The sequence below is a fragment of the Corella eumyota genome, chromosome 6, assembly GCF_963082875.1.
Source record: "Corella eumyota chromosome 6, kaCorEumy4.1, whole genome shotgun sequence".
Classification (NCBI taxonomy): Eukaryota; Metazoa; Chordata; class Ascidiacea; order Phlebobranchia; family Corellidae; genus Corella; species Corella eumyota.
The window spans coordinates 5,795,040-5,818,123 of record NC_137495.1 but is presented as its reverse complement, the minus strand read 5'-3'; the positions used below and the strand labels follow the sequence as shown (position 1 = coordinate 5,818,123).

Sequence of the window (23,084 nt, the reverse complement as noted above, 5' to 3'; positions counted from 1 at the left end):
CTTAAAAAACATATTTTTTTGTAGGATAACATGTTGATCCACAACGAAATAACGTGTTGTTCATTATGTGATTGTGACGTAATGCGTAATACGCTGGTCAGCGGTTGTTCTAACGGTAACCTCATTCTGTGGAATTACGAAAATCAAACTGTCACTAAAGTGTGAGTTTAAAAAAAATTTTGTTTACTGAAGATACACATTTTTAATAGCGGTAATATTCATTTTTAATAGCGGTAATATTCATTTTTAATAGCGGTAATATTCATTTTTAATAGCGTTAACATGCATTTTTAATAGCGGTAATATGTTATTTTCAATAGCGGTAATATTCATTATCAATTGCAGTAATTTTGTATTTTCAATAGCGGTAATATACATTTTCAATAGCAGTAATATTCATTATCAATAGCAGTAATTTTGTATTTTCAATAGCGGTAATATGCATTTTTAATAGCGGTAATATTCATTTTTAATAGCGGTAACATGCATTTTTAATAGCGGTAATATGTTATTTTCAATTGCGGTAATATACTTTTTCAATAGCAGTAATATTCATTATCAATAGCAGTAATATTCATTATCAATAGCAGTAATTTTGTATTTTCAATAGCGGTAATATTCATTTTTAATAGCGGTGATAAACATTTTCAATAGCGGTAATATGCATTTTTAATAGCGGTAATATTCATTTTTAATAGCGGTAACATGCATTTTTAATAGCGGTAATATGTTATTTTCAATTGCGGTAATATTCCTTATCAATAGCTGTAATTTTGTATTTTCAATAGCGGTAATATTCATTTTTAATAGCGGTGATAAACATTTTCAATAGCGGTAATATGCATTTTTAATAGCGGTAATTTTGTATTTTCAATAGCAGTAATATTCATTATCAATAGCAGTAATTTTGTATTTTCAATAGCGGTAATATTTATTTTTAATAGCGGTGATAAACATTTTCAATAGCGGTAATATGCATTTTTAATAGCGGTAATACACATTTTCAATAGCAGTAATATTCATTATCAATAGCAGTAATTTTGTATTTTCAATAGCGGTAATATTCATTTTTAATAGCGGTGATAAACATTTTCAATAGCGGTAATATGCATTTTTAATAGCGGTAATTTTGTATTTTCAATAGCAGTAATATTCATTATCAATAGCAGTAATTTTGTATTTTCAATAGCGGTAATATTCATTTTTAATAGCGGTGATTAACATTTTCAATAGCGGTAATATGCATTTTTAATAGCGGTAATACACATTTTCAATAGCAGTAATATTCATTATCAATAGCAGTAATTTTGTATTTTCAATAGCGGTAATATTCATTTTTAATAGCGGTGATAAACATTTTCAATAGCGGTAATATGCATTTTTAATAGCGGTAATACACATTTTCAATAGCAGTAATATTCATTATCAATAGCAGTAATTTTGTATTTTCAATAGCGGTAATATTCATTTTTAATAGCGGTAATACACATTTTCAATAGCGGTAATATGCATTTTTAATAGCGGTAATACACATTTTCAATAGCAGTAATATTCATTATCAATAGCAGTAATTTTGTATTTTCAATGGCGGTAATATGCATTTTTAATAGCGGTAATGCACATTTTCAATAGCAGTAATTTTCATTATCAATAGCAGTAATTTTGTATTTTCAATGGCGGTAATATGCATTTTTAATGGCTGTAATATGTTATTTATCAGTGGTAACATACTTTTCTAACAGCGGTGGATTTCTATTGGCGGCAATATGATATTTTAACAGTGGTAACATACTTTTCAATGGCGGTAAAATGGATTTTTAATAGCGGTAAAAAAATTTCTAAGCTTACATTTTATTTAAAATTTATCACTCAAGGTTTGAGTTAGCGAAAGCTGAACTGGCAAGTAGTTATGACAGTCACCGACATCGAAACAAGGAGCAATTTCCTCATCGTGTGAACGATGTTGTCGCTCTTTGTCACAAGATCTTCCGGCCCGATCCGGAGGAGATCAAGAGGAGGAAAAAACTTAGAAGGAAGAAGATGAGAGAAGAGGCAGGGGAGCTGGAGGAGGTAAGTTTTAAGACTTTCTCTTTTATATGATAAAATTAAAAAAAAAAAAATTTTTATTTAAAAAAAGAACTCGGAGGATGAAAGTGAGAAAAAGACAAATGAAGAGGAAAATGAAGAGTTAAATGATGATCCTGCTGACGAAGTTGACATCGACATGAAGGCAATTTTCCCTTTATTTTTTTATATTGTTTTTAATTAAACTTTGCTTTTGAAATGTCTATAAAATCTGTAGACAGAAAATAAAGTTTAAATAACTTTTTTGAACTGAAATTGTTTTTAGGAAAGTGATAAAGAAGACAACAGCGATGAAGAGGCTGGAAGTCCGGATCATCGAGATCTCAGTTATGGAATCGACAACGATCCTATTCCTTTGGTTGAAGTCAATTTTCCTCCGGTCCTTGCTTCCTGTCATCAGGACACAAACATCAGGTGATCTTTCTTTTTCTATAAAATAAAAAGTAAAAATAAAAATTAATCCTTTTTAAAAATTTTTTTTTATTATTGGAGGTTGTGGTCGGAGGATGGCGAACTGTTGTGCTCAATTTCTCCAATGACGAGGCAAGTTTCACCAATATCAGCTATATGTTGTGACGAATATGCACACCAAATTATAGTCGGCGATGCCAGTAAGAAATTCTTCTTTTAATATATTATTGTTTAGTTTTTGATTAAGAGCATCTGAATTTAATTATCTGGGGATCAAAACTTTGGGCTAGGCTTTATTGTTATATTTTTTTATATTACGTCAAGTAATGGGTTTTGTATTTCTGTTGTGATGTGCTTTAGCTATATGTAAACGCCTGGCTTATAGGCCAATAGTGTGGCATTGTCGCAGCTCGAACCGAAACTTTTTAACAAATAATTCGATAATGCTTTAACACATGTTCAGACAAGTTAAATTATTTATTATTAATTATTTTTAGAGGGCTACGTTACAGTATGGGACGTTTCCGAATTTCTAGAAAACTCTCCAGCCTCGCTAGCCCTACAAGCCCGATCTGAACTTATAAAACAGGTTGTCTGCTGGAGGGCGCACTTGATGAAGGTAGTCTGCTTGAGTTACGTCATCTCGTCACGTGTCCTTATTTCGGCGTCCACTGACGGCTCTGTCAGGTAAGACTGTTGCTAGGCAGCACATTTAAACATTATAAAATAAAATAACAAACCATTAACTTCTGCATTCTTTTATTTATTTTAGAGTATGGTACCCACAACGCGGCCACTACGTGGGGTACTTCGGACAGCACCGTATCTGGCATGTTTCCGCTAACCCCTCTTTACCCAGCAGCCCTGTCCTACCCTATGACATCACAGAAGGACCCTTGAACCCCGTCCACGCTCGGACCTCGGGTCGCCAGAAGAAACCTCAGACCAAGAAGTATGAGTACCCCTTGGTGTTTGATGCAGACAGGTGACTTTTTTTATTGATTTTTTGGGGATTTTTGAGGATTTTTTTAAACCATTCACCTATTTTAAACAAAAGTTTGAGTTTTTTTTCTATGACAATTAAAAAATTTAAAACCATATTACTTTAAGATGGCGGCCGTTTCGGCGCTCCGCCTACGCACGTGACCGAGCCACTCAACAGGAAATGACGTCACAGCAAGCTCAGAGCAACCTGAACATCATCGAAATTCGAAACAAGAAGTTTTTTAGTGCTCTCGTGAAACCAAAAGTAAAATTTTTTATTTTTAAATTTGGAAACTTTTGACTTCTAATTTTTAATTTTACTGCAACGTCTGCGCTATTAAAACAGCAAATTTTAGTTGCTTGTTTAATACAGAAACATACTGCACTCGCATGTCTACAGTAGTACTATAATCTATATTAAGCACAAGTGTAATGTTTTAAACAGACTCAACGAATTTATTTCTACAGCGTCTAAAATTTATTTTCGTTCGCCGAAGCTTATAAAGCGTCCAACCTTTTTTGTTTGTTTTGGGAAAATTTTGTCCACTTGATCTCCCTAACGTTTGTCAAATTGTTTATCTTTGTTTTGTTTTAAATTTTGAATGACATAATTAGGATGAACTGTACAAAAGAATGGACTGAAAAGAATGTGAACCCTTTCAGGCCTGAGGGTCACGTTTTGTGCCAGCGAAATGCCATATTATGTGTCCTTGTGTAGCTAAAGGGTTAAACCGCGCCTCTTGAACAGACGTGATGCAACGTGAAGTAAAAATAACGTTGTATATAAATAAACGAAAACATACTTCGCGCATTCATTTAAGCAACAGTTGCATCATGTGTAAGTCGATTTAAAATTTAAATTAATTTTTCGAGAAATAAGAAGTAAGGTACCTTCATTTAAGCCATTTTTAATTTTTTAACTTGTAAGCCTTAATTTTAAACTTGTTTTTTAAACGATAAACTTTTTTTGCGCTGCATTCATGGACCATCAATTAGGCGTAATAAAAGTAGAATTGTTTAAACGCTAGGTGATGCTACAGAGCTGTAAAACTTGAACATTTCTAAATTTGACTTTGAGGTGTTTGAACACAGTTTAAAAATTAAAAACACATTTTCATATTGGCCATAGACATATACACAATATAAACTTGTATAATATATATGTTCATGTGTTCAGTTTTTCATTTTCTTTTTAAATTAAAATTTAACTTACAGGCGGACAAAAGTGGGTTGGAAAGTGATAACCCGATAGATTCTAACACAGGAGCCATTTTCCACCATTTACCAGTAAGTTTATTTTAAGCATGTTAATTGTTAGGCTTAACTAAGTTCACCAATAGTAGGTTAGCCACATTGTACTATTAAGTTACGATTACCGTGCTTTAGATCTTTATTGAGTATTCGGCCATATAATTGAAAATCATTTGGTCAAATAGACATTATCATAAAAAAATTGTTTTCTTGAAATTGAATTTAACAAAAAAAAATCTAAGTTATATTTTTTTTGTTAGGTATACAGATTAAAGACCCCACCTCTCCAGCCGCGACCTTTAAACATTGGGTACGCCACAGGGTGGGGCGACGACGGGGAGGAGGGTAAGAACGGTGGTGCAGGTGCCAAAGGTCACCAGGGATCCAAGGTAAAAGGGAAATTAAAATTTATTTCTGGGTTTTTCTTTTTTTGTTGGTTGCTTTTACGTAAACACATTTTATTATAAATAGTTTAACGACCTGTTAAAAATTCCCAATGCCAAAGTCTAATTGTAGACAAACAAAAACAGAATTTAAAAAAGTTTTAAATATAACGTCTCATAAATAGATCCCGTAAAAATAATTGTTTAAATTTTATCGCTTTACGTATAAGCAAATAGGTTTATCGTTAAGTTCGGTATTTTACGCGAGTCTGTGGTTATTGTTGCGAGTACTTAGCTCTTAAATGTATTTGTCCTGACAGTGAATTACCCCCAATACCCAAACCCAATATATACATGCTGTCATTAAATAATCAAAATTTGTATATTTTATAGTGATGTTATTAAAGCGCTGTTTCGTTATCAAGCACGTAAAACGATAAAATTTTATTAAGTCACGTTACTTAATTACGTTTTAAGTCAATTGGCTTAATCAAGTTATGTCGTTTACCTCATTCTAAACAAAAATTTTATATATATGATTAATTAGTTCTAATAGAAAAAATTGTTGAAAAAAAAATTAAAATTCTAACCATTAGTTTTAATAAAAAATATGCGCTTTTGTGATTTTTTATTCAGGTAAACGTAGACACAAAATATGCCTTAAACCTATATTATAAAAATTAACTCATCTGTCTTTTAAATTACATATATTTTTAAGTGTTGAAACTTAGGTTTCATAGCAGTGCATTATCTTATATTTAAAATCGGAAAAAATTTTGTAAAGAAAGTTAGTATAAATTACTTAATATATTTTATTTAAACTACTATTTGAGTGACTTATTATTATTGTTAAGTATACGTTATTTATTATTTCATAATTTTTTAATTGAAGATTCAGATAAACTTTTGTATGGCATTAGGGTATTTTTTAGGTGATGAAATTGCGTAAGTATTGCACCATTATTTGTTATTAAGAAACGTACATAACTAGAGGTGTATGAATCATCCAAACTGTTTGTTTCGCGGGTGACTCATTTTAGGAAAATAAACAATTAATAGAACCACGTGTTCGAAAATGTTTTAAATTACTTTTTAATTACTAAGGCCCAAAATAATTTGTTTGCTAACTTTTATACTTATTTTTTTTGATTATACATTATCTGTTTTACTTTAAAATAACGGTTGAATTAAATTTTTAAAAACGTATGGTTTTACGTGTATTTGTTATATCTATAAATTGTTGATAAAAATATTTAATCTGAAACACGGAAACTGTTAGGTTGCCGAACTAGAGTTAGTTTATTATTTATACAGGCGTTTTTTTTTATTAATTAAAGTCCATAATGTCGTTGTACCTAATTTTACGTATAACCGTTTATTCTGTCAAGTAATTGGGTGATTCTATTTTGTTTGTATAAAAAAAATGATTTTCGATTTTTTTTTACTTGTTCAGTGTATCGCCTAACTTATTTTTGGTCACGTGATCTTAAAAGATTAGTCCCGTGATTTTTTCCGTTTTCTTAATATTTTTTTTGGAACAAAAAAGTGTTTTGCAACCGACAGGTTCGTGTATTCAAATATTTTCGTCACGAGACATTGGCGGAAAAATTTCGTCAGCGGCAGGATTTTTTCCGGGCGTTTCCGTCAAATTTTCCGTTTCTCGCGCTGTTCTCAAAAAGCAAAACAAGCACCCGTCCGTGCATGTCAAATTAAAAATCATTTTCTATTTTTAAATGCGATTTCATCACCGCACGAAATCGCTCCAAATTTTGTCACATGTTGCGTGTTCGTAGCGGTGATTCACTAGAAATTTTCCGTTTTGTCGAAGTGCTTTTTACCTGATTCGCGCGTTACATTTAAATTCTATATGATCGTCAAGGATATTATCCCTTTCTCTTTATTATGCGTCTATTCTAGGCTAATACAAATGTAATAATTCGCCCTAGACAATGCCTGTGTTAGAGGGCCATTGTTCACTCTTATAGAAATTCAAATTCTGTGTTTTAAATGGTCGATAACAAACACCATCATGGTCTTACGTTTTGTAATTTTCCGCCCGTCAGATCACTTGACGGATTGATCACGTGACGCAATATCGCTGTCTATTTATAGCAAATTTCCACGCTGACGAAATGGGGTCTTGGTTACGCAGTGCTGGAATTGTAAGTAAATCTTGTTTTTAAATTCTTGTATTTAAATTGTACGATTCTAAAGAAGGGCGATGAGAAAGGCCTGCTTGTTGTTTGGGTGTAGTATGATGCTGGGCATAGTAAATACCGCGGTTGGGTTACCATACATTTCATTATCTTGAAATTGTTGAAACCAATGCGCTATCATCCAACCTTTGTTTTATAAATTCTTTCTAAGTTAGTTGTTTATTTATTGTTTTTATTAGTCATTTGCCCTGTTTAGAAATTGAACTTATGACCCTATTAAGTTCAACTATTTGGAACTGCTGACAGGATAACATGGGGTAAAAGTGGATCATATGGGTTTAAAAAAAGGAATGCACTACGCGGAGGGGTAAGCTATAGGCTTAACAAGTCACGTGTCCCCTATTACCTCTTAGACATTTTATTACAAAAATAACGATTTTAAACCTAAAAAACGTTATTTTTGGAAATGTATTTTTATTTGGAAAATGTGTTTTGAAAAATGATTTTTTCTTACTGCAATCATGCATGATTATCACTCTAAAATTTTCGCCCTGCACCGAAAACGTGTTAACTTAATGTTTCATTGGAACAAAACCTTTTTTTAATTTACAATCGTGCATATTAAGTTTCTTACTCTTCATGTGGTTAGGAAAGTGTGCTTTTTTATAAGATTACATGGATTTTCCCATTAAATACTAAGTATTGTATATATATGCATTCGTGCATTTAACTAAAAATATTGAATAAAAAAAAAATTTAAATATAAAAAAATTTTTAATAAAAAATCAAAAATATTTTTTCTAATAATGGCATCTTGTTATTGAATTATAATTTGTTATTAAACATACAGGGTGTTTTTACTATATTAATATATAGGTGAAAACGCGCCATTGACTATTTAAGAGCCTATTGTTGTTAAACCGAGCAAGGGTCTCGAAGTCACGTGATTTACATGTTTTGGGTTTGAATCATAAGGCGCGGTGGCAATTCCAATATTTTGATATTACTCTCGATTAGAAAAAACGTCCAAAACTTTGCGAAATTTTTATTATTTTTTTTTTATAAAATTTTTTCGTCAAAAAGCTGTTTAAAACAAATTAAGGTTAGATGACATTGTTGCAAACCCCCGTAACTCAATGTAGGGACCGATAAAATTGTTGCAACAGCTTTTCGTTCTGCGTTTTAAATGCCAAATACAGGCATCAAGATACATATATAATCACTTGCGTTAACCTTTTCTACGCTATGTTAATCGCATTAGTAAAGTTTCGTTAACACTTAAACAATTAAGGAGTTTTATTTTATCACCTAGAAAGCTGAAAAGCAACACTTCTCATAAGGTTAGGTCGGTTGCGCGTCATTGTATACAAGTTTACGCTCCGGTGGACAACGTCACCTGATGAACACAACACGCGATTACCGCGCGCACCACTGTGAAATTTTCCACGTGACGTCATATGGAGTGTGGGGTGATTGTTATTTATAGGCCGGGGTATTGTCTCACTTTCTGTTGCCTTCCACCGGGAGCTTACGATTTACAACCTTTTTTGTTTCTTGCTTGCTGGTTCTATTTTTAGGGGTCTGCTAATAGTGAACGAATTTAAGTTTGATAAAAAAAGGAATAATAAAAGAAAGGTTTTTGGAAAATGAATTATTTTTTTGCAACTTAAATTGTTTTTAAAACAACTGTTAAAAAAGGAATATGCTTTTAAAATTTGTACCAAGTTTGTTTTTATTTAGGTTAGCAATTAGAGGAGTTTTTTACTACACAAAAAAATTACACTGAAAAATAACATAGTCAAATTTTGCAAATTTATTTTGCATTTATTTGCAAATGGGGATTTTTTTTAGTCATTTTAACAACCGGTATTTTTCATTGTTTCGGATGACGTCAATCGATGAAAGTCACGTGGTAATGTGACGTACGTAAAAGTCACAAGACTTCAAAAATTTACATGTTGCTAAATCAAGCGAAAATAATTTAGTCGCTGCAAAATATATTTTTGGAATCAAAATTTTTGCAACATTTTTTTTGTTAATAACTTGATGTATGATAACTCAAACTATTTTTTTTTAGATATTATAAAAAAATATAAACGTATGTGACTTGCAAAAAAAAGACGTTATTAGCAAATTTTGTACTTAATCTTTTTAGGATTTTGCATTTAAATACTGGTTTAGCACTTTAGGTCGCAAGTATATATTTTTTGGTTTAAAATTTTACACAATTTGCAAAAAATTATTTTAAGTCATTTAAACCAGCGGTCGTCAACCACTGGGGCGCGGCCCGGTACCGGTCTATGAGCAGTACGTTACCGGGCCGTATTTTTTTCCAGGTTAAATGCTTGGAAACAGAAACATCTTTTCTTTTTGATTCGTAAGCTTATTTTGTCGTAGAAACATTTAAAAATGTGGATTTGATGAAGGAATAAATTGCTTTAAACTTATTTGGGTCTCTTGAAACATTATTATTACCTAAACTGTTTGATTTCTTTCACCCGAAAATGCAAAAAAAATTGTTTTTTTGAAGACTGGTCCGCGAAAAAGATTTCAGTTTTAAATCGGTTTGCAGTGCAAAAAAGATTGCCGACCCCTGATTTAAACATTAAATTAATGAATTTGTATACAATTCGACGGACTTCGGCAATTTGCAAATTAAAAATTTTGTTATTGCATTTACTTTTGTATAGATAAAAATACTTGCACAGCTCAAACTTAGGGTTAAAATATTTTCCAAATTTGACTTTTCTAATTTTAAATATAAACATGGGATTGTCTGCAACCCATGGGTTAATATTCGTGTTCTAAATTTGGCCGCTGCAATTTTAAAATAATTTTTTGTTTTTTGTTTTTTAGGTCTAAAATTAACCTTTTCCAAAAACCCAAATTCTTTCTAATTTTATGAATTGTTATTATTGCTTTTTTAAATTAAACCTTATTGTATAAACTACATTAACTTTTTATATAAACTATAATTAGAAGTTTCGTTGCTCAAAATAAAATTCAATAATTTTTGAATTCATATAAAACTGACTTGCACAATGGCAGTTAAATCGAGGTGACGTCACGCGGCCAATTTCATTGCTCAAATGACGCGTAAAGGGTTGTAATTAAATTATTTTACTTCCCGGCACTACAATAAAATCCAAAACTATTTTCGTAACAGCGGGTTTATTTTAAGCGGACAAAAGGTTTAAAATAGATTTATATTTGTGTTTTTCGGTTATATATAGACTTGTTAATACTTAACAGCCTATTGTGACCTTATTTGAATAAGGTGCTTAACGTAATAAGGTAAACAGAAAGGTTAACCTGACTTTAGTTGAGTTTGTTCGCGGCCAAAGCAATCAAACCAAGTTCTTTTGAAAATAGTTTCAACCGGGGATGTGGAAAAATTTCAAAATTAAAAAAAAATTTTGCTATTAATTTACCAAAATAAATTCCTGTTGTGTTAGTTTTCGGGCTTTGTGTTCTCTGAATTCTATTTTTGATTTCTAGATAAAGATTGCGATGTTAACGTTTTGAGGCGTGTTTTATATGACATACCATAAGACTTGAAATTATATTGCTAACAAAGGTAAACACCGCTGTTTAATTTTGCAAAGCAAACTTTTTCAATTTCCCTAAAAATCACATGGTTTAAGTTAATGGAAGGGTGTGATATGATAACATACGTTGGATACATGAACAAATGTTTAACTAACAGACATAGGAACAACGGTGTTGCATTTATCTACATCACATTATGTTATGGGTAGTAAACGGCGACACTGAAAATGGTATTGGTGCGGTTCAAACTTAAAACCTTACGGCCTTTAACCCGGTGCCACACTTTTTTTGGTTCTTTACTTACATTTTTAACAGCGTCCGACGAAGGCCCTGAGTTTGAATCGCACCACAGCCGCTTTGGTCCAAAGTTCCAAGTTGCGGTATCAACTTATATGGGAATTATCTAAAATGGCATAATAATTTTATACCAGGATTAAGAAAATAAGCATGTGTTTATCCTGTTAACCTATTTTTTACATCGAGGATTAAGTCAACTTTAAAACAATAATAAAAATGATGACGTCAGGCATCGCAGTGGTAAAAAACATCAACTCCAAATTTATTAAACATTCGGTTGTATGTCGGTTTATTTTTATTCGGCGAAAGCACTGGTTGTTGTGTCACACTTTCTTTTGTTCGAACAATCTAGGGTACGAAGTTTATGATGCTCTTTGCCACTCAATAGGTGTAAGATTACGAAATGAAATTCTTGCCGGGTAGTCTCATTTGTTATATTTACTTGATCACAACCTATATTACTTTCATTCAAAATTTTGTTATTTTTAGTTTGTAAAAATAATCATTTTTTAAATCTTTTTATTTTTTAAATAACTCTTTACATAGGTATAGCTTTGGAATAACTATACGCAAAGGGCTTTTAATTTGTAAAGCAATTATTCCATTTTTAATTTTTATATTTATCAACAGATAAAATATTTAATTGTTATAAATATAATAAAAATAACTTGGTGCCAAGGTTCAACCCCGACTGTTATAAAAATATTTTTTTATGTTTATTTAAAATCATGAATCAACAAACAGTAAAAATATTGAAGCTATCAACACTTTGAAAACAAATTTAAAACAAAAAAAATATAAAAAATCCTATAAATTTCACACATAGATTAAATATAATTTTCTATGAGAAACTTTTAGATTGTAGATATTATTATGACCTCATATTTGTATATTATGCTGACGTAAATGAGTCAATATTGACAACTATATTACCCGTTTTCAAAGGGTATTTTACGGTAACGTAACATTAGTTATATACGTAAGAATTACGATATAAAACTAATACATTACCTCAGCGTTGAATAGATAATATATATATGACGTATATGCCTTTAAGTCGTTAAACATCGTAACAATGATTTTAAGTTTTTCAAATTAAGTTTTTATGGTATTTAAATTACATAACCCTCTAAATTTAACCACAGGAAAATTTTTGAAAAAATGAATTTTGTTTGAACTTAAATTGTTTTTTTTCGGTGGGTGTTTTGTTTAAAAAAGGTAAATAATTATGATAATCTAATATTTTATGTATAATTGTTTCTTAAAATTGTAAAAAAGCCACCGAAAACCAAACAAAATTTTTTTTTTTTTTAATTTTTATTACGCTGTAAAAACTGACGACCATTTAAAAAAATAACTTAGTTTTTATTTTTTTTATTCGATAATTTTTGAAAATTGTAACGTGGTTGCGTTATCGTAACATTTTATTGTTATTGACTTTTTTGTGACGCACCCGGGGGCTCTGCCGCACATTTTTTAAACCATCGTGAATTTATTAAAAAAAGTTTTGGGGTCAACTGAATATATAATTTTTTGGGGCAAGTTATGGGGAAACACCCTCGGACAAATGGCCAGACCAGCTACCGCAAAGGGCCAACTGTCACGGGAAATTTTTTAAGGAGAAAATTGTTTTAAAAAAAAGGTAGTCGCTGCTTTTACAGTCCTAGTCGGAATTACAATACAAAAAATCGGAATTAACTTTCTCCGTACCTGTTTTAATATTGTTCCGACTGTAATTTTTTGTCGAAATTTGCGGTAAACACTATATTGACGCTTACTATGCGTTTAAAACCTAATATGGGTAAAATAACGAACAACTTTCGTCTTAAAATAAAAAGTGACCTAATATCATAACCCTGCCGAAAAGGGGTACCAATGACTAGGGTAAAGGAGTTTTTATTCGGGGTTATTTTTTGATAAGCCCTTTTACTGATTCATTTTTTTTACATTATAAGTCAACATTAAGTTGCGTTTATCATATCATGTCATTTTTAAACTAGTTATGTCACCCGTTTATACACCCTACCATTATTTCTAGACGGAATTAAAATATATGTTGTCGTAACTTTATTTAAGTATATTAAACTGTGAAAGTGATAGGCATCGAACCATAGGCTAACTACCTAAAGTCATTTCACCATTTCACGTGTTACTTTTGGTGGCTTATACATTTTAAAAATTGTTGATTACGAAAACGGATTTTAAGTTAAAGGTTTTACTTGTTTAGCAAATAAAAACATATTTCATTCATTGTTAAGATATACATATCTTAAAATTAAAAATTTAGTTAAACGCCAATTATTTAAAAAATATTTTAAGTCATCAGTTTAAATATCGTATTAAAATTTTTAAATTTATCAATTTTTATTATATTTGCACTATTCTATTATTAAATTCACGGTTAAAAATATTTTCAAATGCGAGTATTTTAAAATAGTATAAACGGGTAAAAATCTAATAAATCATTCGTTACCGGTTTGTCTGTGTTTTTCGATTTATTAATCGTGTTTACAAAATCATGGACCGCTTTAGATTTTAGGAGCGCTAAAAATATTCTTTGTGTATTTAGCGCGTGGGCTTTTGTTAAAAATATCTCGCGTACATTTTAACACATAAAAAACTTAAAGTTTTGTTGGAAAAATTTTGGCACGTAATTTTTTCCGCTCTGAAAAATTTTGGTGACTAAATTCTCCTCACATTAAAAATATAACGACCGTATTATTTTTATATCGTTAAGTGTGTTCCGCTTAAATTAGTGTTGATACTGTATAACAGCCTACGCAATGGCAACTCGGGATTTTTGTCAAAATTTTTACTCAGTAGTTTGGTTTACATTTCAGTCTTAAGTCTTTTAACAGTTTTTTTGATATACATTATTAACTGTAAGGCTTTTGACATTTCTCTATAGTTTCTTTGTTACTACAAACCACTAAAATTGAATAATTTTTTTTGTGTTCAGCTATATATTTAGAAGGACACTAAAATTAGAATATATATTTATAGGAGTAACTCTGTTTGTTATATTGTCCATAAGAATTTATATTTGTTTTTTTTCGTTTTTTAATTTTGTTTTTCATTTTGATACGCCAAGAAAATAAATATTATTAACTCGCGTTACCAAGGCTTGCTGTGTAAAGTCATTTTTAAAAAGAAAAACATTCACTTGTAATCTTATTATTTGGATTACAAAATTTCTCTAGACTGTTTGATGTTATTTAATATAAATATATTGTTTTTTTACAAACAACACATATTTTTTCCAATATCTTGTGTAATAACTTTATAAAATGTTTTTTTTTGGGGAGTGGGGGAAAAATATTATTGGGAAAAATATATTTAAGTTATTTTACAGAAATTTACTGTCACAATTACCTATTAGTCACCTGAAGACGTTAAACAGTATAGCGAACTCCCTGGTGATTCCCCTGGTGTTTTTTTTTTTTCATTCATAGATAATTTCACTTTCAGATCTCCGTATTTTTATTGACCAATTGTTAACAACTTAAAAAACAAGTAGTTCTTCAAACGAATAGCACCGAAATCACGCGATTCTATTTAAAAATATGACTCAACATTTGTCAAAAATATTTGTTTTAAGTTTTCCTAATTATTTCTAGAATTCGAGACTGAATCGACCTACTTTGCGCAACAAAGCCGTTTCCCACTTGCGCAAGAAGGAACAGCGCTAAGAAACTCCGTGACGTCAGTCTGACGTCATTAACCAGGTTTCTTTAATCTTATACATACCAACCTTTACTTAAAAAGACTAATTTTAAAAAATCGATTTTTTTTTAATTCGTTACTATTGTGTTGTGCTTTGTTTATTTTAAAATTAACTTGGAGTTATATTAAAAGATTGAAATCAGATTAAATAAAGTTGATTTATTGGCAAATTGACATAAGCAAAATAACAAGAGATTGAAGCTAGCATAAACACAGCAATATAAAAATCTATACGAATATAAAAATAAAAAAGCTGTACAAAATATGATTTAATTGCATTTCGTACATCTCTTAAATTCAAGTAGAAAAAAATAGGACAATAAATAAATAAGTTATTTTTTTTTTTTTTTAACCTTATTTTTTCAAAGTTTTTTTTAACCTTAAACGAGCTAAAAAAGAATTTTAGGCAATATTCGCAATGTAATGAACAGTGTCATGTTTTATTAGAAAAATTAATGTTAAATTACGCCTTGTTCAATTTTAAATCGAGAAAATAGATACTATTGTGTATAAAATAAATAAAAACTCGAGGTTAGAAAGAACAAAACGGTTGTGAAAAAAGGTTGTGTTCACAGTAACAAAAATATGTACCCCCACTAACACTTGGACATTTTACCAAACAACAAAATAATTTAAAATTTAAAAAAAAGTTAAAAAAAAAGTTTTTTTCAGTCTAGGCTTCTTGATTTTTTTGCTCTTTCGTAAGCCCTGATTTGATCTTTTTTGACCTTGGCTGGTCCCCGGCTTAATTTCAGTAGATTATCTGTGTTCTTGTTGTACGTGTATATTGTGTTGTCAATTTCTTTGCCAGCGATTAAGATATACACTCCACCGCGTTTGAGGGAGTCGTTGTCTTCTTCCAATTTAAGGGTGAACCTTTTGGTTATTTTGGTGTTGTCCGGGGAATCCTTATGCATCAAAGTACCCCGGGCCCTAATTCGTCCGCTCCTCTGAGATTTTCGAATCTTTTTGATGCGAAGATATTGTATGGTAAGTACATCTAAAAAAAAAACATTTTTTTAATAACTTTTTTTAAATAACCTGTGTATTTAAAACGAGTGTTACGACTTTATTTGTTTTTAAAAAGTAAACTGAGTAATATTTTACCTTCTGTTACTGGAGCTTTCGTTTCTGTTTCTGGAGATGCCTTTTCGTACAAAGCTCCCTCGCATCTAAAGTGGTAACAAAAAATAAATTACTTTGATAGCAACACGTAAACAGAAGCTTTTTATTTGCCCAAAAAAATATTAATCAAATTTAAATAATCATTGAACGACTTACCGGTAGTCTTTTTGTTTTGGGTGTACTGCAAATCCCTGACAGCATACGGTTTGATCTGGCATGTAAGCAGTGACACCACAGCATTTCCCACCATGTCCGTATCCAATGTTTAACACGCCATTGCAACACAAAGTTTCGGCAGAGCTAGGCGTTGAACTATCACAGGCTATGTCCAATTCAGGCGAATTTGGTACGATTTTGCCGTTAACACATTGCTGAAAATTTAAAAGTTAGGTTACACCGTTTTTCTGTTTTGACTTTTTAAAAGGGGGCTCTAGTTAACTTAACAACTGCAGGTTTTTAAAAATTTTCAATTCGAAAAAACCTTATCTAGAAAGTTTAACCTGATGACCAAAAAAATAAGTAAAAAAATTAGGCTTTTTATCTAATGCTACTTTTAAGTATAGCACTCTCATACATTGTATTTCAATACATCTATTTGTTTACTTACCAAATATTGGTTGTTGAATGAAATTCCAGAACACCCATCGTTATGGTCTGCTGATTTTTTGTCTATAATTTCTCCACTAGGTAAACATAATTGAGCTTCACTGTAGAACGCACCCGCACAACATCTTGGTTGAGTACTGTCACATATAATTTCTATGATCCCGGGTGTAACCAATTGATCTAAAAATTGATAAATATGTATAAAGCAAGCATTATACTTAAGGGTTCAATACTAACAATCGTAATTCGTTTTTTTTATTACAACAATTACCTATGGGCCGGACTGAATAAAATCCGTTGATATAAAAACAGCTCTCCTTGGTTGTATTGTAAACTAGATTGTATCCACACTGTGTCAGGTCTGGTTGTTTCTCAATAACGTCTGTCCCACGGCATAAATGTGACGCTTTTTCCAACACCGGTAAAGTGGCGTTGTAGCAACAAAACTGGGTTTTCGTGTTGTAAGGGTAGGAACGATTATCTTTTGCTGTACAGCAACCCATGTTGTTGACTGGGTCTATTCTGCATGAGAAAGGGCTTCCCCAAACATCGCGTGCTATAATAAAACAGGTTCAAATATTAACGTGCTATAATAAAACAGGTTCAAATATATTATTAAAGGCTTTTAGAACTGTACTTAAGGTTAGCAATCTATTGTTGAAACAATCTGGTGTAATATATTCTGTAAAGCTTACTTACCTAAGGTAGAGATCAAAACAATAATCTGAAATGAACTAAACATTTTCTTTGTATTTCAGAAAAATATACTTCGACTTTTTTAAACTTTATATATTTGTAGCTCCTTGTGTAGCCTTCGAGATTCGAAGATAATAGCATAACTTTCGAGGGACACTGCATCTTTTATATCCATAAAAAAAAATTCTGCATAAAAATTTCCCCCAAACTCCAATAATTGGTGATTTCCGTTTTAATATTGCTCCTTTAAACTACGTTTTATTCTACCAACTTTGTTAGTATGTATCGCTTCCGTCTGTTTAGTAAAGTAAAAACTCTTCAAACTAGCTCTCTCACCCCCTTTTTTTCCTATCTCTCTTTTTTACACTTTTTTTCGGTTTCAATCATTCCTCATGACGCATGGCGTTATAATGGCTTTTATTGAAATATAAGCTCCACCTAAAGTTTTTACTAATGAGAATTAACATCTTTATTGTAATTATTTTGTAATCGGGTAATATATATTAAATTGTTAAATAGGTGTACAGGAAAACTTTTGCAACGTGGTCCCTTCAGGTGTTAAATGAAAAAAAACACTGCTCACGTTAATTAACAACCGGCCGGGTATTATTTATTTACGAGGAAAAGGTTATTTCCCACTTAGGCTAAAGCTTTTTATTCATGTTACCTTACGGTGTCAATTTTTTAGGTAGTTTTGTTGGTATATTTATTCGAGTTATTAGTAAATGCTGTCTCATGGCCGAGTAGTGTGAACCCAAAATTTTTTGTCCCGTAACCCCAAATCAGGACTCGAACCCAAAACCCTTTGTTTCTAAACCCTACGCTATGGCGAATAGACTTAATTCCATGATTTTTTTACATCTTTTATTTACTTTTTATGAACTCTTGACTCCACAGCATCACCACGCCGATAAAATTTTCAGAATTTTTTTAAAACATTAGGATTGATATAATGTCACGAATAAGCAATATAATATAAATTCATAAAGTATTCTTGTCAAAATTTATAACACAAGGCATTGTTTTACTACAAATTAGGTGTTGTAGCAAATGTAGTGGCGCATGCCATCAATTTATTTCTTGCGTCACTGCTGCATCACATTTTCTGTGAGGGGATATTGAGTGCGCATGCGCATACAACTCGGGGACTTGACATATAACACTTATTACTATCCTGGGGTCAAGTAATTTAATTTTATGAAATGTTCAGCATATATGACATATAGGTAACTTTCTAAACCATGAACAGGTAGCTAAACCGGTAAATTCCCGTTTGTGTGCCCGTTGTGATTGCAATTACTTGTTTTTTTGATTTATGGACGGTTTTCTTCGCCTTTTTTGAAGGCTGCAAAAAACAGTAAGTTAGTAGCATTTACCATAAATAAATAATTATTATATTAAATGTATTTTTTACTGCATAAACGTAAATAAATTCTAATTTAATAAGGTTTCTACTAGTGTCAATAAAAAAAAAATCAAGGTTTCAAATTCAACAATATTGATATACTCTAAAAATCGCAATAACTTTAGATCATAAAAATATATTTTAATAAGCTGTAAAGTTTACTTTAGCATCTGAGCTGAGCTTTTGCACTCGTGTTACCAAAGATAATGAAACTAAATAAAATGATATCTCTATGATATTTAGATTATGTCAAAATGTTGTGTTGTTAACTGTTCAAATGCTGGAAAACTTGGAATTGTTATGTTTGATTTTCCTTCAGAAGCCGAAACAAAAGAAAAATGGTTGTCTTTTTTGGACCAGAGTTGTGTAATTTCGGAACATTCAAACCAACTATGTGAGGTTAATTGAAAAAAAAAATTTTTTTTTTATACATACAGATTTATTTAAATAAAAATTTTTTTTTTTTATATTCAGGGTCATTTTACTGATGATCAGTTTGAGATAAGAGATGAAAAAAAGATTTTAAAAGAAAATGCAATACCAACTAAATTTAACGGTAATTAATAAGTATATATATGTTAACATAATTTAAGTTTTAAAATGCTACCATATATATTTTGTTTTTTAATGTCGATGCTACCTATCTATGCTTACAACACACCAACTCTACTTTGGTAATGTGTGAAGGTTTAAATTTTTTTTTAATTGTAAAAAAATATTTTTTTTGTAGTAAAACTGAAAGCAGCATTAATATCAAAGCCAATCTCACTTCAGTTAAATAAAATCGTACCATTGCCGAAAAGGGCAAAACTTTTTCAGGATCTTCACCCCTACAAGTCATGGCCCCACCCCGATCTTGTTACAACCCTGGTTAAACTCAACCAATACCATTGGCCTGGTAAATATAATTAAAATTGTTTTTATGTTTTCTTGTAAAACTAGCCTTTAAATAAAATAAGGATTTTTAGGATTGGTTATTTTTCCTCATTTAAAATAGTGTTAAAAATAAATCTTGTCTAGATGGTTAAAATACTGGCAGCATGGTGTAGTGGTCAGAACACTCTCCTACCATACACAAGGTCCTGGGTTCAATCCCCAGTGTCACAGGCTACTCAAGACTGGGTCGGGGTAACTGATGTTACTCTATATTTAGGTCGTGCATTCGACCTTCCCACATTGAGGATAAGGATATACAAAAAAAATTAGAAAAAATAAAATAAAAATAAGAAAAAATGTAATAAATGCATTTGCTTTTTCAGATAAAACTAAAGACATAGAAAGATGGGTTAATCATTGTAAAATGTGTCAGCATTTCTACAAATACCGAAGCATGCCTTCAGATAGCATTCCTCTAAATACTGAACTCAAAAATACAAACACTCAATCAGAAAACAGCAACACAATAAGTGAAAACAATAACACAAGAACAAAAACAGAAAACAACAACGTAGAAAGTAAAAACAATGGCAAGAGCGTACTTATACATATAAAACAAAATTGCACAAGCACAGAAAACAAAAATAACAACACAGTTCCAAAGGAAAATTTTGTCGATTTAACCCTTCCCGAGAGCCCAATGAATGAAAAATGTTCCAATTTTAATAATATTAGGGAGTTACACGACCACGATTATTGCAAAACTGCCCAACTATCTACGGTATGTTTCTAATTTGGATTTTTTAATAAAATATAAAGTTATCTTCTATGTACTTTTGACTCAAAAAATGTTAGGCTCTAACTGCATATTTTAGTTTTTTTTTATCATTTAAAAAAAAAAATTTTTTATTTATTATTAAATATTAAAAAAAAAATTTTTAAAAAAAATTAACTGAAGTATTTAGAAATTTTTGTTTATCTATTAGGTAACCAGTTCTAACTCAGATGTTCTGAGTTTAGTGAATTTAAAAACTGAATCTACCTCACTGCTGCAGCAGATTTACACCAGAAACCAAAAACCAGCCCTTGAATTGTCAAAGTTACCCAATAGCCATCAGAATGAGAATTACGACAACGTCAAGATCAGAAAAACCCTTGACTTGCCCTCACCTGCTTTAATTAAAGCAATTATTCCTGATGTAGAGTCCATGAAATTCCTTCATCTATATGGACTTGAAACAGTTGAGTTTATTATTTAAATTCTGGTTTTTTAATTGAAACTACTTTTGCTAAATCACAAACAGTTTTTTGTCTTTTTTCACAATATGGAAAGGCTGACTCTACAGCATAAGTATAAGGTAACATAGTCACTCTGACCCAGTCTTAATTACACTTGGCAGTTTTAAATATGATTGAGCATATTGCATGGTTGAGCCTTTATGTTATGGCAATATTACCTTATGTAAAATTAATTATCAGTGTTTAAATTCTGTATTTTTGGATTAATGTAAAAGTATAATTAAATTATTGTTTTTGTAGGTGGTCAATTCTTTTAAGAAAACAAATAGTATTAATTCTACAATGCACATTTTACCTTTTAAATGCTCAAGATGTAAGTGTTAAAAATAAGATAAAATTATAACAATTTGAAATAAATATTTAAGACTTAAAAAAATTAAAACTTTGGTATTTATCTTGAGTTGAAATTGTAAAATCGATCATATTGAATTAGAACATATCCAAAATTTTTTTTTCTTTTCAGGCAAAAAAGATTATAGTCCATCCTGGAGCAGAACCAACAGACAGATAATTTGTTATTCATGTTCGAAAGTTTTCTACAAAAAAAATTTAAAATACCGGAACATTTATCAAGCCAGCAGGGTTACCAAAACACTGGTATCCAAAAATAAAATAAATCAGGTGAATTAAGTAGGGTATACAATACATAATTTCATAGTTCAGGCTGCCCAAAACTGTTGTTTGTTCATTACTTATATTAAATATATTTAAATATTGAACTTTGTTTATTAAAATATTCCTAGCTGTTTGGCTTTACTACTTTTTTGGTCTAATATCTACTCATTTTATTTTCGAAAACCTATGAGTAAATGATTAGAGAAAATGCTAACTGAAATAACTTCCGCCAAGATTAGACACTTATAAAAAATTTTAAAATAACTTTAATTTTTAAAGGCAACTTGGTACTTGGTTTGGTCACAAAACTTACTTGTTTAGGCTAGGAGGTTGACCCTTCTATCTGCAAGAAAATTATTATAAAAAAAATTATATTTATATTTTATCACAGCCACCTATCCGCCCTCTAATCCACAACACATCTCGTTTTAACAACAATCACAGAATAAAACTTGCTGAAAGCAAATTAATTGAACCCAATCCAAAAAATGGGTTTCTTGGAAAGGTAAGAGTTCAAAAAATACATTTTTTGGCATTTTTTGCAATTTAAAAAATGTTGTTTGTTTTTTCGGTAGACACTGTACCATATTATTAAGCATTGTTACAAAATGTAAAAAATTAACAAAAATTGATTGATGTATAATTTGTAGGAAAAAAATCCTTCAAACCTAAATGCCGACCAAATAAAAGAATTTAAAGTTTCCGTTCAAACTAGAATCGACCAACTCAAAAAAGACATTAAACAAATCAACATGGTAAAAAAATGAACTAAATTTAATTTTAATTAAATTTTAAAAATATTAAAATATTTAAATAAAATATATATTTAAGCCCGCCTCTACTAGTACATGGGTCTTAAAACAAAGTGCAAACGAAATTGCTACAGCAAAAGCGGCAATACAAAACAGTGGAATTTGCAAACTTGATTTGTTCAAACAACAACAAAAAGTAAGTACCCTTACATGTTAAGAAAAGGTTACTGGGTTGAGTGTATACTACTACCTGAACATAAAAGCAGTTGGACAAGGTAGTGGTAAGAACACTTGGCTTCACCACATGAGGCCCTGAGTTGAATCCCCATAGTTACAATGCTGTAGCGCTCTTGACCAAGGCACTGTAAACTTCTTTTAAGCAAAAATCTACCAGAGAATTATTTCTCAAGCAATAAGGATTAAATAAATTTCATTTTGCCACAGTTTAGGTCAGACCAACTAATGAGACTTTTTGTTTCTAACTTGCGTTATCAAGGATAAATAAATAAAAAAACAAAATTTAATTCAACTACAGTACCTTACATTTCTAAAGTTTTTTTTTTTCTTATTCAATTTAATGTTTTAGGTTCAAAGTATGAAACGGAAATTTCCTTCCTCATTTGAACTCTTACAGTCAATTACAAGAGGAAAGGCCTATGTATCTAAGAAAGGTAATATGCTTATAATTATAACGTGTTTGATTGTGGGTTATAAGTCACGTGACCGGGCAATTTGCGTAACATAAAAATGAAATAACTTTGTCTCACTAAGCACTTAAAATTTCTATTTAGAAAAGCAAAAAAGGAAGTAGTATTTCTCGTCGAGGTTGCCTCCTTACGAAATAGCCCAACGTTTTTCATTTGCTTGGGAC

At 30.7% G+C, this 23,084-nt stretch overlaps 3 protein-coding genes across 6 annotated transcripts in view; 2 read left to right on the top strand and 1 right to left on the bottom strand.

Moving 5' to 3' along the window:
* The window catches only part of LOC145754620 (WD repeat-containing protein 64-like), a 20,675-nt gene extending 5,389 nt beyond the window's left edge, over positions 1 to 15,286 (top strand). For 2 of the 3 annotated variants that reach the window (XM_082570702.1, XM_082570700.1), the window contains exons 19-28: positions 25 to 161; positions 1,875 to 2,070; positions 2,138 to 2,230; positions 2,351 to 2,499; positions 2,578 to 2,696; positions 2,994 to 3,183; positions 3,269 to 3,481; positions 3,607 to 3,745; positions 4,696 to 4,767; positions 4,992 to 5,749. In XM_082570702.1, coding sequence (XP_082426828.1) covers positions 25 to 161; positions 1,875 to 2,070; positions 2,138 to 2,230; positions 2,351 to 2,499; positions 2,578 to 2,696; positions 2,994 to 3,183; positions 3,269 to 3,481; positions 3,607 to 3,745; positions 4,696 to 4,767; positions 4,992 to 5,198 — 1,515 coding nt within the window. In that variant the 3' untranslated portion in view covers positions 5,199 to 5,749. Of the gene's footprint in view, positions 1 to 24; positions 162 to 1,874; positions 2,071 to 2,137; positions 2,231 to 2,350; positions 2,500 to 2,577; positions 2,697 to 2,993; positions 3,184 to 3,268; positions 3,482 to 3,606; positions 3,746 to 4,695; positions 4,768 to 4,991; positions 5,750 to 14,733 lie in introns of those variants that run through there. The other variant, XM_082570701.1, reaches the window with a different exon arrangement.
* LOC145754622 (uncharacterized) lies at positions 14,982 to 17,551 on the bottom strand. Its single transcript, XM_082570705.1, has 6 exons — positions 17,270 to 17,551; positions 16,842 to 17,126; positions 16,572 to 16,750; positions 16,121 to 16,335; positions 15,947 to 16,011; positions 14,982 to 15,839 (listed from the first exon to the last, which is right to left on the bottom strand). The coding sequence occupies exons 1-6, from the start codon at positions 17,310 to 17,312 to the stop codon at positions 15,508 to 15,510; spliced, it is 1,119 nt and encodes a 372-aa protein (XP_082426831.1). The 5' UTR covers positions 17,313 to 17,551; the 3' UTR covers positions 14,982 to 15,507.
* LOC145754621 (uncharacterized) lies at positions 15,283 to 23,084 on the top strand. Of its 2 annotated transcripts, XM_082570703.1 has the most exons (13): positions 15,283 to 18,623; positions 18,915 to 19,070; positions 19,146 to 19,227; positions 19,402 to 19,569; positions 19,931 to 20,328; positions 20,534 to 20,788; positions 21,087 to 21,159; positions 21,310 to 21,467; positions 21,853 to 21,966; positions 22,112 to 22,216; positions 22,293 to 22,409; positions 22,800 to 22,884; positions 23,005 to 23,084. In XM_082570703.1, exons 2-13 carry the CDS (start codon positions 18,918 to 18,920, stop codon positions 23,022 to 23,024), a joined length of 1,728 nt encoding a protein of 575 aa, XP_082426829.1. In that variant the 5' UTR covers positions 15,283 to 18,623; positions 18,915 to 18,917; the 3' UTR covers positions 23,025 to 23,084. The 2 variants fall into 2 exon arrangements, with proteins under 2 accessions (XP_082426829.1, XP_082426830.1); XM_082570704.1 differs by having other exon boundaries at positions 15,283 to 19,070.